Here is an 18,438-nt window from a genome sequence, read left to right on the forward strand (position 1 = left end):
CACATATCTAGCATGCATATTGCGATTCAATTCTCCCCTAAATATTTTTGTGTGAAATATCTACAGCTCTGCCTCAACTCCACAGGTTCTGAGGCAAAATCATCACATCTAGACAATAGATAAAACTAGGCATGAAGAATATGTATTTTACAAGTATTTATTAAAAAAACAACAAGAGTTGAAATGTAATTATATACAATGTGATATACTTCAGAGTTCCTATCTCCAATCTGGGGCTGTGCTTTTTAGTAAATAAAGCAGTAGGCAACCTGAGATTAGTAAATTATCTAAATATAATCCAGTATCAAAACTATTCAAAAATATTCCTAAAGGCTCTCAAAAGGGCTAACAGTGTGCCAGCTAAAAAAGAAAATGAATATTCACTGCTCCCCATACCCACCTCTAGGGAATGAAGCCAGTGCCAACCAAGAGGTGGGTGGTATTGTGTGGAGAGCAGTGAATATTCATTCTCTTTAATATTGGGTACACATGATCACCCAGCCGCTAGGCTTACTGCTGTGGCTGGGCGATCACTTGTGTCTATTAAGAGAATGAATATTCACTGCTCCCCAAGTCCATAATCCCGGCTGTGGGGAGCAGTGAATATTCTGGCAGCTTACGTCTGCATGTAACTGGGGTCAAATGGCAGTAATGTCATGCGCTGTGCTGCTTACATGCTAAAGTCACTTGCCAGCATCAGAAGAGAACACAGAGAGAGTGGAGGGATAGTGAGTATAATAATTTATTTTCTTATGTGTGCAGCGTGATGGGGAAATATATACAAGAATGGGCCCGAGATGAGGGCCATATATACAAGGATGGGGACATATATACTAGGACAAGAGCCATATATACCAGGATGGGATAAAGATGGGCAACATATATACCAGGATGAAAGACATACTGTATATACGAGTATGGGAGACACATATACTTGGAAGGGGCCCGGTATGGGGGATATTAGTACAGAATTGGGGGATTTTATCCCCGTAACAGTGTCAGCAGCAGATCCTACTCATAACAGTGCTTCATGACCACATTTTTGCTTTATTTTTTTCCCTATATTCCTTCTTCAAAACCTAGGTGTGTCTTATAGTCCAAAAAAATACAATAATTTCTAAAAAGAAGAAAATAGTTCTTTTACTCACAAATTCTTACTTAAGGAACTGTTTCCGATTTTAGGATAAAACCCTTTGAATTATAGTACATCATGATGGCTTATCCCGTGTGACTCATCTGACAACATGACCTGATTAATGATAAAAACATTTGGCAAAATCTGAAAGCAAAAATGGCTACTCCACTCTGTTTGTTTTCTGATATCGGCAAGACTTGATTTACCAGTTAAACATTTCAATTCTTCACAACATGAAAAGGTTCCTTCTCTGTGCAGCTTCTTCACATGTTTAACAAGATGTCATTTCTAAGAATTAAATTTTCCCCATTCAAAACATGAAAATGGATTATTTTGTGTGATTTTTTTGATGGTGAACAAGACCTGATTTCCTAGTAAAACATTTACCACATTCTGGGCATGAAAACAGCTTCTCCCCTGTGTGAGATCTTTGATGCACAACAAGTTCTGATTTCCGAATAAAACATTTCCTACACTCTGAACATGAAAATGGCTTCTCCCCGGTGTGAGATTTTTGATGCACAACAAGTTCTGATTTCCGAATAAAACATTTCCCACAGGTTGAACATGAAAATGGCTTCTCCCCTGTATGAGATCTTTGATGCCTATAAATATTTGATTTCTGAGTAAAACATTTCCCACATTCTGAACATGAAAATGGCTTCTCCCCTGTGTGACATCTTTGATGCACAACAAGAGCCGATTTATGAATAAAACATTTCCCACATTCTAAACATGAAAATGGCTTCTCCCCTGTGTGACATCTTTGATGCCTAACAAGATCTGATTTGTAGTTAAAACATTTCCCACATTCTGAACATGTAAATAGCTTCTCCTCTGTATGAGATATTTGATGCCTAACAAAATTTGATTTCTGAATAAAACATTTTCCACATTCTGAACATGAAAATGGCTTCTCCCCTGTGTGACATCTTTGATGCACAACAAGTTTTGATTTTTCAATAAAACATTTCCCACATTCTGAACATGAAAATGGCTTCTCCCCGGTGTGAGATTTTTGATGCACAACAAGATCTGATTTCCGAATAAAACATTTCCCACAGGTTGAACATGAAAATTGTTTCTTCCCTGTGTGACATATTTGATGCACAACAAGATCTGATTTCTGAATAAAACATTTCCCACATTCTGAACATGAAAATGGCTTCTCCCCTGTATGAGATCTTTGATGCCTATAAATATTTGATTTCTGAGTAAAACATTTCCCACATTCTGAACATGAAAATGGCTTCTCCCCTGTGTGACATCTTTGATGCACAACAAGAGCCGATTTATGAATAAAACATTTCCCACATTCTAAACATGAAAATGGCTTCTCCCCTGTGTGACATCTTTGATGCCTAACAAGATCTGATTTGTAGTTAAAACATTTCCCACATTCTGAACATGAAAATAGCTTCTCCCCTGTATGAGATATTTGATGCCTAACAAAATTTGATTTCTGAATAAAACATTTTCCACATTCTGAACATGAAAATGGCTTCTCCCCTGTGTGACATCTTTGATGCACAACAAGTTTTGATTTTTCAATAAAACATTTCCCACATTCTGAACATGAAAATGGCTTCTCCCCTGTGTGACATTTTTGATGCCTAACAAGATCTGGTTTGGAATTAAAACATTTCCCACATTCTGAACATGAAAATGGCTTCTCCCCTGTGTGCCATCTTTGATGCACAACAAGAACTGATTTATGAATAAAACATTTCCCACATTCTGAACATGAAAATGGCTTCTCCCCTGTGTGACATCTTTGATGCACAACAAGTTTCGATTTCCAATTAAAACATTTCCCACACTCTGAACATGAAAACAGCTTTTCCCCTGTGTGAGATCTTTGATGCACAACAACATCTGATTGCCGAATAAAACATTTCTCACACTCTGAACATGAAAATGGCTTCTCCCCTGTGTGACATATTTGATGCACAACAAGTTTTGATTTCCAATTAAAACATTTCCCACACTCTGAACATGAAAACAGCTTTTCCCCTGTGTGAGATATTTTATGCACAACAAGATCTGATTTCCGAATAAAACATTTCCCACACTCTGAACATGAAAATGGCTTCTCCCCTGTATGAGATTTTTGATGCCCAAGAAAAGTTGATTTCTGAATAAAACATTTCCCACATTCTGAACATGAACATGGCTTCTCCCCTGTATGAGATCTTTGATGCCTAACAAGATCTGATTTGAAATTAAAACATTTCCCACATTCTGAACATGAAAATGGCTTCTCCCCTGTGTGACATCTTTGATGCCTAACAAGATTTGATTTGAAATTAAAACATTTCCCACATTCTGAACATGAAAATGGCTTCTCCCCTGTGTGACATCTTTGATGCACAACAAGTTTTGATTTCCAATTAAAACATTTCCCACACTCTGAACATGAAAATGGCTTCTCCCCTGTATGAGATCTTTGATGCCTAAGAAAAGCTGATTTCTGAATAAAACATTTCCCACATTCTGGGCATGAAAATGGCTTCTTCACTGTGTGAGTTTTTTGGTGGATATTAAGATGTGATTTCCTAGTAAAACATTTCCCACATTTTGAACATGAAAATGGTTTCTCCCTTGTAGGATCAGTTTCATGTTCCACCTCCCTTCTGTAACTTTTATTTTGCTTACAATTCTGTGATAAATCGGAATTTTGAACTTGTTTGAAAAGATCTGATGATAAAGCTTTCCAAGGAAGGACTGGAGGTAAATCTGGGACAACAGCATGCTCTTCATATGTATCATGTGTGATATTTTCAGAATTTAAAACAGATGATGAAAGTAATAGATTTCCATCTGAGCTCCGAATACAGTCATCTGCTAAAAAGAAACAATGTTATTATTTTTAATGATATTATCTTGAAAGTAATTTTTTTTTTTTAAAAAAAAACCATAACATCAGAAATTTAATTAGGAAAAAATGTATTCTAAATCTCTTGTCCAATTTCGACATCTAAAGGCCGTTTTACATGCAATAACATCGCTAACGAGATATCGTTGGGGTCACGGAATTCGTGACGCACATTCGGCCTTGTTAGTGACGTCATTGCGTGTGACACGTACGAGCGACCGCTGACTATCAAAAATACTCACCTAATTGTTGATCGTTGACACGTTGTTCATTTCCCATATATCGTTGCTGGTGCTTGGACGCAGGTTGTTCGTCGTTCCTGAGGCAGCACACATCGCTAGTGTGACACCCTGGGAACGACGAACAACTGCTGGCAACGAGGTGGGCGTGTCGTTAATGCGGCTGGTCTCCGCCCCTCCACTTCTATTGGCGGGCCGCTGTTTGACGTCGCTTTGACGGCGCACGAACCTCCCCCTTAAAAAAGAGGTTGTTCGCAGTCCACAGCGACGTCGCTAGGAAGTATGTGTGACGCATCCTAGCGATATTGTGCGTCACGGGCAGCGATTTGCCCGTGACGCACAAATGATGGGTGCTTTCACGAGCGACATCGCTAGCGATGTCGCTGCGTGTAAAGCAGCCTTAAGAGTAGAGATGGGAGATCCTCCTGGTCGGGATCGGGGAGACTCGTCCGATCATTTTGTAAAGATAGAGATAATACGATCTTGCGTCCGATCACCGATCTTGGACTTTACAGTTATGGGATGGGGCGAGGGGGGGCTGTAAAATAAAGAATACCGTTTATAAACACTGTCATTATACTTACAGGTCCCGCAACGTGTCCTGCACTCTGTCTCCCGCCGCTTCTGCTTCCGAGTACGATCATCGCTGTGTCCTCCCGGTAACCAAAGGACCTTCCGTGACGTCATAGCCATGTGATCAATCACGTGGGAATGTTGTATTATCTCATTGGCTACAGACTGGGTCATATGACTATGACGTCATGCAAAGGTCCTGTAGTGTCACCATGCTCACCGGCAGACAGTGCTAGCCTGAGCATCTCTGTGCTCATTATAAACGGCGACTGCCGTGTACCGGTGAGATGCTGGGGCATATGCTCTACTCCCCCCTCCCTGCATGTTGGCGCTCTTTACAGAGTTAGCCCACATGCAGGGATTCGCTGCCACAGCCGGTGCTGAATAGCGGCACCTGGAATCAGGTGATCGGAGATCACCGTTGCTATAGTAACCCGCTCGTTAGGTTACTACGCCAACGGTGGCAGCGGTGACGTCACCGCTTACCAACCCGCAGCCTGTGATTAGACAGCGCAAGGAGCAGCAGCATTCTTCCTCCCCCTCATGCATTCTGATATAGCAGAGCTAGATCAGTGACAGAAGACCAGGATTGTGGAAGGGTGAGAGGGAGTAATAAAGATGGAGTCCATAAGTGTGTCTTTGTATTTATTTCTAATAAAGTATTTTTTCTCTGTGTAGTGTCTTTGTTTTAACCCTTTATTGGAGATTCTTAATGGCCGAGTCAAACTTGCCTGACATTAAGAATCTTGGGCTTAATACCAGCTGGTAAATCAAAGCTGGTATTAACCCCTTATTACCCAGGGCCGCTGGTAGAGTTGCATACAGCGCCAAAAGATGGCGCCTCTATGAAAGCGTTCGTTTCTGGGGTGGCTGCGGACTGCAATTTGCAGCGGGGGGGCCAGAAAGCTTTGGCCACCCTGCACTGAGGATTCCAATCCCCAGCTGCCTAGTTGTACCTGGCTAGACAGAAAAATTGGGCGAAGCCCATGGATTTTTTTTTTTTTTTAATTATTTCATGAAATAATTAAAAAAATGGCTTCCCTATATTTTTGGTTCCCAGCCGGGTACAAACAGGCAGTTAGGGGTGGGGGCAGCCCATACCTGCCTGCTGTACCTGGGTAGCATACAAAAATATGGCAAAGCCCAAAACAAAAAAAAAAGGGGGGGCTTCCCTGGGTTTTCCATTGCCAGTGAAGGTAACACCAAGGAGTGTGTGTTAGCAGCCAGGAGCTGCTTGGATTACCCTTAGCTAGCAATAGAAAATGCAGCGGGAGCCAAGGCATTATTTTTTTAAATAGCTAATTGAAAAAAGATTAAAAAAAAATGCTTCCCTGTGTTGCCAATGTATGTAAAGCGCTGTGGAATTAATAGCGCTATATAAATGAATAAAATTATTATTATTATTAATTATTTTGATTGCCAAGGCAAAGCCAGGCAGATGGGGGTGGGCGTAGCGGTCTGCTTTATGTGCACTGACAATCAAAAATACCGCGGAGCGCTGCATCATTTTTTAAAATTATTTCTTTATTTTTATACAACTATATATTGTGTACCAGTATAATATATATATATATATATATATATATATATATATATATATATTGTGAGACTGTGACCGGGGTTATCTATGACGGCCGGTATGTCTCGCCCCGGTTGTGCTCACTCCAGGATAGAAAGCAACTCCACTCCAGGGTTAATGCTGTTTCCCTACAGGCTGAAAGAAGGGTTAAAAGGAAACAGGAACAAGGGCGGGGGTGCCGAGTGTGAGGGAGTGAACACAACTCCCTAAGTTCTCTGCCGGAGAGGCACATGTGTACTGTTGTGGACTTTTGTTTGGATATTAAACCGTGTGCTGTGACCTATGGTGCCTGGATCCCGTGTCTTCTGCCGCGCAGCCGACCACGCTACCTCACATATGGTGGAGAATCGGCGGGCATGCCAGCCCGGTGAGGTGTAGCTTCCATTCCTGGTGACCCGGTAGCACATGTCCTGGATTCGAGCGGCTATACTACAGCCCAAACCCGGCGACACCATGGAGGAAATACTAAAGCAGCAGCAACAGATCAATGCACACCTGCTCCGGTCGTTGGATCATCAGCAGCAATCTTTGAAATTGCAGGAACAAAGGCACCAAGAACAGATGGTTCTCCTGGCCAAGTCGATCCGTGCCGGACCGGCAGCAACAACCCCGGGACCGGGTGACGACGGCAGCGTCCGGAAAGCGGTGAGACAAGCATTGCAAAAGATGACCCCGGGGGATGATGTGGAAGCGTTCCTGGCGGTGTTTGAGCGGGTGGCCGAGCGGGAAAAGCTGCCGACCCCCCAGTGGGCTGAGGTATTGTCGCCCTATCTGACGGGGGAGCCCCAAAAAGCGTACCTGGACCTCTGTACCGAGGACGCCATAGAATATGCGACTTTGAAAGCCGAAATACTGGCTCGGTTGGGGGTGAATACCTATGTACGGGCTCAGCGGGTAAATCAGTGGTTCTATGAGGAAGCCAAACCCGTACGCTCCCAGGCCTATGACTTGTTGCATCTCGTAAAAAAGTGGTTGCAGCCTGACACTCTGAGCCCGGCGCAAATGGTGGAAAGGGTAGTAGTGGATCGTTTTGTGCGCACTTTACCCGTCACCATTCAACGGTGGGTAGGACAGGGCGACCCGAGTACCCTGGACCAATTAGTGTCCCTGGTAGAGCGGCATGTGGCTACGCAGGACTTGATACGGGACACTGAGACTTTGCGTACCGCCCGTCGGTCCGGCCCCTCCAAGCCTAGGGCCAAGGACCCACCGCCGACACCGGTGCAGGAGTCCGCTACCGTCCCGTCTGAGGCCGCGCCCGCCGTCCCGGAGGTCCGGAAGGTTCTGTACCCTAAACGACCACTCGTCAAGGGGGTTTCCTTCCCTATTAGATGTTGGCGGTGACAGCGGGTGGGACATATGGAAGCCCAGTGTCCACTCACCACGGAGCCCATGGATTGTGGGGTTACCCGGCGGGGTTCAATGTATGCTCAGGTGGTGTATACCGCTGACCTGGTCTCCCCAGAGATTGAGCCCCACTTGTGCCAAATACAGGTGAATGGATGTCCGGTTACAGGCTTGTTGGATTCCGGAAGCTTAGTGACCCTTGTGCGATCCACCCTAAGGGCTAAAGTAAAGGCCACAGGACGTACCGTGGGGGTGGTTTGCATACATGGGGACCGCCGAGACTATCCCACGGGGATTGTCACCATCTCAGCACCTTGCGGTCAGGTGCAACATGAGGTGGGACTTATTAACACTCTTCCCTATGACGTGATCCTAGGAAGGGATCTGCCCTATTTTTGGACTTTATGGAAGGGACCTCCTAAGTCCCCTCAGATATTGGTCAGTCCGGGACCTGAGCCCTACAATCCTGAATCCGGGACGCCTGCCGTAGGGGTCCCCATGATAGGGACAGAATGTGAACCCGATAGGTCGCCCCTAGAGGTATTGGCAGGAGAGGCTGAGACGGTCGAGCCCATCCCGGAGTTGGAGGCGTCCCCGGATACGTTTGGGACAGCCCAACTCCAGGACCCTACATTAATACATGCCCGGAGTCGGGTGACAATAGTTGACGGGGTGGCACAGCTGCCCGGTGCCCAGGTAAGGTACCCCCATTTCGCTCTTAAGCAGGATTTACTCTACCGGGTAGATGAAATACGGGGCGTGGGGGTAGAGCAGTTGGTGGTGCCCCAGCCGTATCGCCAGCGGGTCCTCGACTTGGCTCATAAACACCTGATGAGTGGCCACCTAGGGGTCAAGAAAACGCAGGAGCGAATATTGCAAAGGTTCTATTGGCCCGGGGTCTTTGGGGAGGTAAAACGGTTCTGCGAAACCTGCCCGGAGTGTCAGCTTACCGCACCCCTGACCCACTTTCGCAGTCCGTTGGTGCCCTTACCCATTATAGAAGTCCCTTTTGAACGGATAGGGATGGATCTGGTGGGGCCCCTCGTAAAGTCTGCTCGAGGGCACCAACACATCCTAGTGATTGTTGACTATGCCACCCGGTATCCAGAGGCGATACCTCTTAGACATACTGCGGCGAAGCTTATTGCTCGGGAGTTGTTTGCTGTGTTCTGCCGGGTGGGGTTGCCCAAGGAGATCCTTACGGATCAGGGGACCCCATTCATGTCTAAAGTGACCAAAGAGCTATGCCGGCTACTCCAGATCAAGCAGTTGCGTACGTCTGTGTATCATCCTCAGACGGATGGGTTAGTAGAACGATTCAATAAAACCCTGAAAACCATGCTGAAAAGGGTGATCTCCGAACGGGAAAGCCTGATGGTTGTTTTTTCCCCATCTCCCTCCTCTTCGGGTCGTTCACATCCGGCTCCAGCGACCTCCGGAGAGGACGAACCGGAAGTAAGGATTGGAGAAGCCCTCAACAAGACACAGAGGCGAGAGGCCAGACGGCTGGTTCAGCAGAACCCCGATGTTTTCTCCGAGCTGCCTGGTAGGACCAGTCTGATACGACATGACATTGTCACCGAGCCTCACCTGAAGGTACGCCTGAAGCCATACCGGGTACCGGAGGCTCGAAGACAAGCCATATCAGAGGAAGTGAAGACAATGCTACGCCTGGGGGTCATCGAAAAATCCCGGAGTGAATGGGCTAGTCCCATTGTCCTAATACCAAAACCCGATGGCTCCTTAAGGTTCTGCAATGACTTTAGGAGATTGAATGAAATATCCAAGTTTGATCTCTACCCCATGCCCCGGGTAGATGAGCTGATTGATAGGCTGGGACAGGCGCGATATTTCACCACGCTCGACCTGACCAAGGGGTACTGGCAGGTGCCACTGACGGAGTCCGCCAAGGAGAAAACCGCTTTTGTTACGCCGGAGGGTCTCTTCCACTATGTTGTCTTGCCTTTTGGGTTACATGGCGCTCCGGCCACGTTCCAGAGGTTGATGGACTTGGTGCTGGAACCCCACCAGGCGTATGCATCAGCGTACCTTGATGACATCATTATTTACAGCTCCGAGTGGCAGACCCACTTGGAACAGGTACAAGCGGTGGTGGACGCGCTTCGAACAGCCAGATTGACAGCCAATCCCAAGAAATGTGCGTTGGGACTCACGGAAGCCCGCTACTTGGGCTACGTGATAGGCCAAGGAGTGATTAAGCCCCAAATTAACAAGGTTGAGGCGATCCAGAAGTGGCCTAGACCCCTGACCACGAAGCAGGTTAGGGCCTTCCTGGGTATCGTGGGGTACTACAGGAGGTTTGTAAAAGATTTTGCGGGACTATCAGCCCCCTTGACGGACCTTCTCAAAGGCAAGAAGTCCGTCATGGTGCGCTGGACTCCGCAGGCCGAGGACTCCTTCCGGGCCCTGAAGGGGGTTCTGTGCGGACAGCCCGTTCTTGTAAACCCTGATTTCCGGAAGGAGTTCATAGTACAGACTGACGCCTCGGAGTTCGGCCTGGGGGCAGTGCTGTCTCAGGTGGTTCAGGGGGAGGAACACCCCGTCACCTTCTTAAGTAGGAAGCTCACCCCTCCCGAGCGGAATTATAGCGTAGTGGAGAAGGAGTGCCTGGCGATCAAGTGGGCCTTGGAGTCCCTACGCTATTACCTGCTGGGACGGCAGTTTCGCTTGGTGACGGATCACTCTCCACTGGTCTGGATGAGGTCCGCCAAGGAACGGAATGCCCGGGTTACCCGGTGGTTCCTTTCTCTGCAGAACTTCCGATTTACGGTTGAACACCGGGCCGGTAGGTTGCAGGGCAACGCCGATGCCTTGTCTCGCGGCCCGTGTTTGATGGCGGGAGTTCAACCCCGCACGCTTGAACTGAGGGGGGGTATGTGAGACTGTGACCGGGGTTATCTATGACGGCCGGTATGTCTCGCCCCGGTTGTGCTCACTCCAGGATAGAAAGCAACTCCACTCCAGGGTTAATGCTGTTTCCCTACAGGCTGAAAGAAGGGTTAAAAGGAAACAGGAACAAGGGCGGGGGTGCCGAGTGTGAGGGAGTGAACACAACTCCCTGAGTTCTCTGCCGGAGAGGCACATGTGTACTGTTGTGGACTTTTGTTTGGATATTAAACCGTGTGCTGTGACCTATGGTGCCTGGATCCCGTGTCTTCTGCCGCGCAGCCGACCACGCTACCTCCCAATATATATATATATATATATATATATATATATATATATATATATATATATATATATATATATATATACACACACACACACACGCGCACTATATACATATATACACATATACACACAAAGCTCCGCCAAAAATTAATAGACCACTGCAAAATTTTCAGTTTTTCTGATTTTTCTCCTTATATATTTTTGAGTAAAATGTAAATTGTTCTTTTATTCTATTAACTACTGACAAAGTCTCCGAATTTCCAAACAAAAAAATTTGTATTTATTTTTACAACAATTTACATTTTACTCAAAAAAATATATACCCATAAAAAACAAAAATCAGAAAATCTGAAAACATTGCAGTGGTCTCTTAATTTTTGCCAGAGCTGTATACAAATATATATATATATATATATATATATATATATATATATATATATATATATATATATATATATATATATATATATATATATATATATATATATATATATATATATATATATATATATATATATATATATATATTTATATATATATTACACACACACACACTGTACATATATAAAATGTACACAATATATAGTTATATAAAAATAAATCATTTTAAAAAAATGATGTAGCGCTCCACGGTATGTTTGATTCTCAGCGCTCATGAAGCGGACGGCTATGGGCTGCCACCCCCATCTGCCTGGTTTTTCCTGACTGGTAATCAAATACAGGGAAGCCCATTAATTTTTTTTTTTAAATTAAAAAAAAAAAAAAAATGCGTGGGCTCCCACTGTATTTTGATCCCCTGTCAGATAAAGCCAGGCAGCTGGGGGCTGGAATTCTCAGCAGCCCGCAACCGTCCCTGGAAATGGCGCATTGTTTCTTAGTGCCATTTCCAGGTGCTTTACCCAACTCGTCCAGCGGCCCTGATGGCGGTAGCACGCTGGATAATAAAAGGGTTAATACCAACTTTGTATTCTCAGATGGTACTTAGCCCGAAATTCATGGTGTAACGCCAAATTAGACATGACCACCATGAATTTCTAGTAGAAAGTAAAAACACACAAATTTTTTTTAATAGAAACAAAACAAAAAAAAACAAAAAACATTTAGAGAATCCATCTTTTAATAAAAAAAAATCCTTAGTCCGACGTAATCTACAGGTAGAACAATGTCAGCTTCATCACTGTGCACAGACATAGTCTATACACAGTGAGAAGCAGAGAGGCAAGTCAGCTCTGCTACATCGCTCTCTACAGAGCAAGAAGCAGTCTGACAGTGAGGACATGATTGCACTTGCGTCTCACATGGGCATCACCTCGCACGACTGATCTCAGGACAGGAGCGCTTCAGCTGCATGGAAACACATGCAGCCGACCTACTGTTGTCTGGAGATTGAGCGCCGTGATGTGACACTCGCACAGTGACAGTCAAAGTTCAGGCTATAAGCCATGGACTCTGGTGAACCCTGACGTCATCGCAAACACAGCCGATGACTGCTGAGTGCCGAGCAGTGCAGTGAATACCCCTGGAAGTTAAGAGGACCTTTGAAAACGTCATAGTTATGTGACCAGTCTGTAAGCCAATGTCTGTACAACATTCACACTAGCTGGTCACATGGGTATGACGTCATTGAAGGTCCTGTAAGTCCAGTGTTGGTTACCGGGCGGCACAGCTATGAACGATCATGGAGGCAGAAGCGGCCGGGAGACAGTCTGCAGGACGCGTCGCGGGACCTGTAAGTATGATCATAATGTTTTTTTAATAATGTGCTTCCTCTTTACAGCCCCTGGACCCGATCTGTAACACAAGCTTTCCAGGAAATCTCGTGATCGCCAACGTGCACACGATCACTATGTGATCGGTACGATCCCCGATCTTTACAAATCGGGATCGCCCATCCCTATCTAAGAGTTATATCTTCGTTAATTTGAATCTCCCATTACTAGCACCAGTTCTCTAGAATGTGCTACAGTAAATAATCTGATTGACTGTCACAATGTGACTGCAAGATAATGAGGGACAGGGGCCTGCTATCCTGCCCCTCACGCTAGGGGACCCTAAACTGTTCCTAACCTCTCGATTACCCCTGAAGATGGAGATGCCTGAGTATTGTGCCTTACTATTCTCCTGACCAAATCTAATCTGTTATCCCCCAAGGAAGGAAGGAATGGATAGGAATATGATGGAAACACAGATTAAGACAGACAATACACATTGCAAACTCACAGAAATAAACAGTGAGAGACTAAGGAGAAAAGCAAGAGCAGAAAGGCAGCAAGAAAAAGACGAGGGTTAACACCACAACAGCTCACAGCAATAATACACAACAACCACCTGTAAGTCTGGGTCACAACACCTCACCAGACCAGTATAGGTAACCTATAGCTGGCATTAATGAAATAGTCCAGCCAGCATATACAGAAAGGGAGCGATGGATACTTTCTCCTCTACAGCATGTGATCAAAGACATTAACAAGCAGCCCAGCAGAGAATAACTCTTGCTAGCCTGCCCAAGCCTGTGTTTCGACGCCTGCATCTCTCTGCGCTGCTCACAGACATCAGAGCAGTTACCATGCCGAGTACCAGAATCTATAATTTCCACAGATCCTGACACCGCCATGACAGTTGGCAAAACCTACAAAAATCTCCTTGTATCATGGATCCACAACATAGACAATTTCAAAGAGATTTTGTTTCAAAGACGAACATAAAATAGTTACAGACAGATGCCGGATATTTAATGGGGTTGTCTGGGACTTTAACATTGATGGCCTATCCTTAGGCTTTGTAACCAAAGCAGGTAGCAGGGTTTTGCGGTCTGTGCAGACAAGCATTCGAGCTCCAATTCATCAAAACCGGCAATGGACACTGACAAATGACATCAGGGACTGGACTGAGATTTCTGGTATAGGGAACTCCACAGTTTGTTATGAATTAGAGAAGCAGTGGCATCACACCCTTCTTCTGGCCAAGCTCTGCCCATTTTGGCAAAGCTGGTTAAAATTGGCGTGAACACACACACCAGCCTTTGGTCACATGACGTGATGTCAAAAAGGTCCTTAAGCAGTCCTAAAATTGGCATATAATCACTGGGGCCCTTAGGAGAATGGGGACCTGTGAAATTATCCAGTTTGCGCTCCCTTTCCCCTAATGCCAGCCCTGCATGCCAGCCTGTGTCCTGTTCAGTTCTTTTAGACTCCTGCAATTAAGAGACCTTTGGTTACATCACGTCACATGACTTTGAAGTCATCAAAGGTCCTTAAACAATCAACCTCAGAATACAACTGATGGGGTCCCTAAGACTGGGGTTCCTGAGAAATTGCGCAGTTTGACTCCTCCCAACGCTGGTCCTGACTGTAACTAAGACTTATTTTTGGAGTAGGGCTTATATATTTCAAGCATTCTCCAAAAATCCAATAAAATCATGCTATGTCTTATTTTCGTTGTAGGTCATCTTTTCTGGGAAACAGGGTATTCATGAACCCTCTGCAGGTCTTTGAGTTGCCTTCATAACGACATAGAGAAGGCACTGGAAACAATAGCAGAAGAAGCAAAGAAAATACACCTGAAAAAATAGAGCAGAAAGTCTAAAAATGTAAACACAAAATTAGTGCAGAAAGTACGAGTAGAAATCTCTTACAGGATAGAGCTGGAGGAAACACATCCTGAGGAACATTGGGATCTTCTTGTCTACAGTCCCGTGGGAGAAGAGGACGGGGACATCTCTCTGGTGTTGTCCTCTTACTGGATAGAACTGGAGGAGACACATACAGGGACTGAATTCATTCCTTATATACAGATAATTATAGGCCGTGTGTATTTAGCCCTGTCTATTACCTGGTGATGTGAGGGGCTGGGGATCCTCCATCATGACGTCCTTGTACAGATCTTTGTGTCCTTCTAAATACTCCCACTCCTCCATGGAGAAATAGACGGTGACGTCCTGACACCTTATAGGAACCTGACACATACAATGATACCGTCACACCCGATCCCTTCATAGCGCTACTGTATAATGTCCCAGCATTCCCAGCAGTGTCACCTCTCCAGTCAGCAGCTCCATCATCTTGTAGGTGAGTTCTAGGATCTTCTGGTCATTGATGTCCTCATGTATCGGGGGGTGAGGTGGAGGCCCCGTGATTGGGCTCAGGGGTCTTCCCCATCCCTCAGACACAGGGGCCGGACAACGCTCACTAGAGGTCTTCTTCACTACTGTGTAATCCTGGTTATGGAGAGACACAGTAAGAAATCTCACTCCAGACATTTCCAGAGTCCTCACCTCTCCAGTTCTGTCCATCTGTTATTCCCATAGATAAGAACGATGTAATGTGACGTCATCAGAATCTCTCACCTCTCCAGTAAGCCGGAAGAGGATCTCTAGGGTGAGGTGCAATCTCCTCTCCTCCATCTTGCCCCTGGCCATATAAATCCATGATGGGTCGATCAGGAGAATTCTCTTATATAGAAGATCTCCACTGAGAGGATCCAATGTTGTAGGGACCTGAATGGGGAGAAGATAACGATGTAACATCATAAAGAATCCGGTGTAATAATACAATTACTGGAGATAACCGTTCACTAGATAGATATGATTCCTGCGCTACCATGAGGCGTCCAGACTAACTCTGGTGCCTTATTACAGTGAATGAATCCTTTGGGGGTTTCATTTGAATCATGCCATTTGAAGAATTACATGTAAACCTGTCATACTAATAGGTTGAGAAGAAGGGCATAGCCTCACTGCGCCCTGAACCAGACTTATCCAGAGGGGCATGATTAAGTGCCTACTCAATCATCACCAGAGCCTCTGGGGTTGGACTTTGCTGACAGTAGGCACCAGTTACCAATACAGGGCAGTCCCTGGTTGTTGTGTTTCACCAAGAGGCTGAGCGGTGTATCACGAGAAAGATGAAGTGGGAACCACTGCCTCTAGGGAAGAACAGGAAGGATAAACCCTGTCCCTTACGATGAGCAACTCTGTGTTCCCCAATGTCCCAAGACAGGTTCTTTCCCCTTGTGTGGAAATCAAGTGTGTATCCCTGCCGTGCCCTAATCACATCCATGTCTAGTGAGCAGGGCAGGAAGAACATTAGTCCTGCTCTATGATAATGACATAAAGGGAAAACGGCATAGGAAAAAGAAACTGTATTCCCAAACAACAGGTGGTAAAAAAAAGGGGATGGAAAGAGAAATTAATAAAAAGGGAGATGATCAATAGGAAGACACCAAGTAAAGTTTCCAGGCAGAAATCTCCAGGATCAAATTCAAAACAATTTCTCTTTCTATGGGTCACACCTCTACCCCAGGACCATGGGAAAGCAAGTTATCACTGGCAACTACTGAGGTAAAGTGGTGAGAACTTATACCAGGGGGAATACAAAATCAGAACAGCTGAGACAACTCAGGACGGTAAACGAAGAAAAACACAAAAGTCTGCTTAACCCTAACAGCGCCAGCACAAGGCTAGTCTGCACAGCTATGTAGAAGGCAGAGCAGATCCAACTAGTGCTGGCAAGCGCTGTGACCTTTTGACCCATGGAATAGGGGCTACACCTCTCTGTCCAATAACCCTGTGAGAAGACCCTGATGTAAGTGTTCAGTGTAGAGAACGGGATAAATGTGATCCAAAAGTCACAGACAGATGGAGAAGTCCCATCTATGATCAGCTCTAATCCTGCCATCTCCACCGCTCTCATTACACAAGTATAACACATATAATACTGGAGGATAAAACAAGACTGAGCACAAGACCTTCACAGCCGTCTACACATCATAGGAGATTTCATGGCACCTTCTCTCCATCTACCTGATGATCCTGAGGAACATCGGGATCTTCTTGTTCACAGTCCTGTGGGAGAAGAGGATGGGGACATCTCTCTGGTGTTGTCCTCTTACTGGATAGACCTGGAGGAGACACATACAGGGACTGAATTCATTCCTTACATACAGATAATTATAGGCCGTGTGTATTTAGTCCTGTCTATTACCTGGTGATGTGAGGGGCTGGGGATCCTCCATCATGACGTCCTTGTACAGATCATTGTGTCCTTCTAAATACTCCCACTCCTCCATGGAGAAATAGAGGGTGACGTCCTGACATCTTATAGGAACCTGACACATACAATGATACCGTCACCCCCGATCCCTTCATAGCGTTACTGTATAATGTCCCAGCATTCCCAGCAGTGTCACCTCTCCAGTCAGCAGCTCAATCATCTTGTAGGTGAGTTCTAGGATCTTCTGGTCATTGATGTCCTCATGTATCGGGGGGTGAGATGGCGGCTCCGTGATTGGGCTCAGGGGTCTTCCCCATCCCTCAGACACAGGGGCCTGACAGCGCTCACTAGAGGTCTTCTTCACTACTGTGTAATCCTGGTTATGGAGAGACACAGTAAGAAATCTCACTCCAGACATTTCCAGAGTCCTCACCTCTCCAGTTCTGTGCATCTGTTATTCCCATAGATAAGAATGGTGTAATGTGACGTCATCAGAATCTCTCACCTCTCCAGTAAGCCGGAAGAGGATCTCTAGGGTGAGGTGTAATATCCTCTCCGCCATCTTGTCCCTGTCCATATCCATCCTTCTCGGGGCAATCAGGAGAATTCTCTTCTATAGAGTGATTGTTCTGGGTAGAGTATAGGTAGCGTCTGGAGAGGAGTTGATTTTTTGAGGCAATGACGTCACCGGAAAGGGCGGGGCCTCCTCAGTCCAGTGGAACCGTTTAGCAGTGGGCGGGGCCTCCTCAGTGCCGTGCTGATCTGTGGGCGGGAAGCAGCAGTGCTCGGGCTCCTCTGTGCAGAGCGGACGGATCCTGACCCTGAGGTGGGAGAATATTCAGCTTTTCCTCATTAGTTATAGCTCTGGGGTCTCAGACTGTATGTTGGTGGCACAGAACAGTGTCTCCTGTCTGTGTTGGGGGCTGCAGCTCGTGTATATCGCACGGGGAATGTACTCACGCTGCAGCACCGTGCTTTAGAGGCTTCAATAAGAAAGGGGACTTATGGGGGGGTTGCACGGAGCAGGGGGTGATGCTGTGGAGGCTTTCATAAGGAATGTGGGGGTTACACTAGGCGACGCTGCACGGAGCAGGGGGTGATGCTGTGGAGGCTTTCATAAGGAATGTGGGGGTTACACTAGGCGACGCTGCACGTTTGGGGAGCTTGCACTGGGCAGGAGGCGACGCGGAACGCTTGGGGGTCTTGCACTGGGCAGGGGGCTATACTGCACGTCTGGGGGTGCTCGCAGGGGGCGACACTGCATGTCTGGGGGTGCTCGCAATGGGCACAGGGCGATGCACGTTTGGGCGGCTCGCACTGGGCAGCAGAGGGCAAAGCTACACGGGGGGTTCGCAGGGAGAAAGGCTGCACGTGAGGGGGCTCGCAGGGGGGAGAGGCTGCACGTGAGGGGGCTCGCAGGGGGGAGAGGCTGCACGTGAGGGGGCTCGCAGGGGGGAGAGGCTGCACGTGAGGGGGCTCGCAGGGGGGAGAGGCTGCACGTGAGGGGG

At 46.2% G+C, this 18,438-nt stretch overlaps 1 protein-coding gene and 1 long non-coding RNA gene across 3 annotated transcripts in view; one reads left to right on the forward strand and one right to left on the reverse strand.

The window, feature by feature from the left end:
• Positions 1-216: 216 nt before the first annotated feature.
• Positions 217-17,608, reverse strand: LOC142312315 (uncharacterized). The gene is made up of 5 exons (XM_075351242.1): positions 17,436-17,608; positions 17,127-17,306; positions 16,922-17,045; positions 14,575-14,688; positions 217-3,979 (listed from the first exon to the last, which is right to left on the reverse strand). The coding sequence occupies exons 1-5, from the start codon at positions 17,511-17,513 to the stop codon at positions 1,464-1,466; spliced, it is 3,012 nt and encodes a 1,003-aa protein (XP_075207357.1). The 5' UTR covers positions 17,514-17,608; the 3' UTR covers positions 217-1,463.
• The window catches only part of LOC142312352 (uncharacterized), a 40,450-nt gene continuing 39,429 nt past the window's right edge, over positions 17,418-18,438 (forward strand). For both annotated transcript variants that reach the window (XR_012754359.1, XR_012754360.1), the window contains exon 1: positions 17,418-17,756. This is a non-coding gene — a long non-coding RNA (uncharacterized LOC142312352). The remainder of the gene's footprint in view (positions 17,757-18,438) is intronic.

The sequence above is a fragment of the Anomaloglossus baeobatrachus genome, chromosome 5 (assembly GCF_048569485.1).
Source record: "Anomaloglossus baeobatrachus isolate aAnoBae1 chromosome 5, aAnoBae1.hap1, whole genome shotgun sequence".
Lineage (NCBI taxonomy): Eukaryota > Metazoa > Chordata > Amphibia > Anura > Aromobatidae > Anomaloglossus > Anomaloglossus baeobatrachus.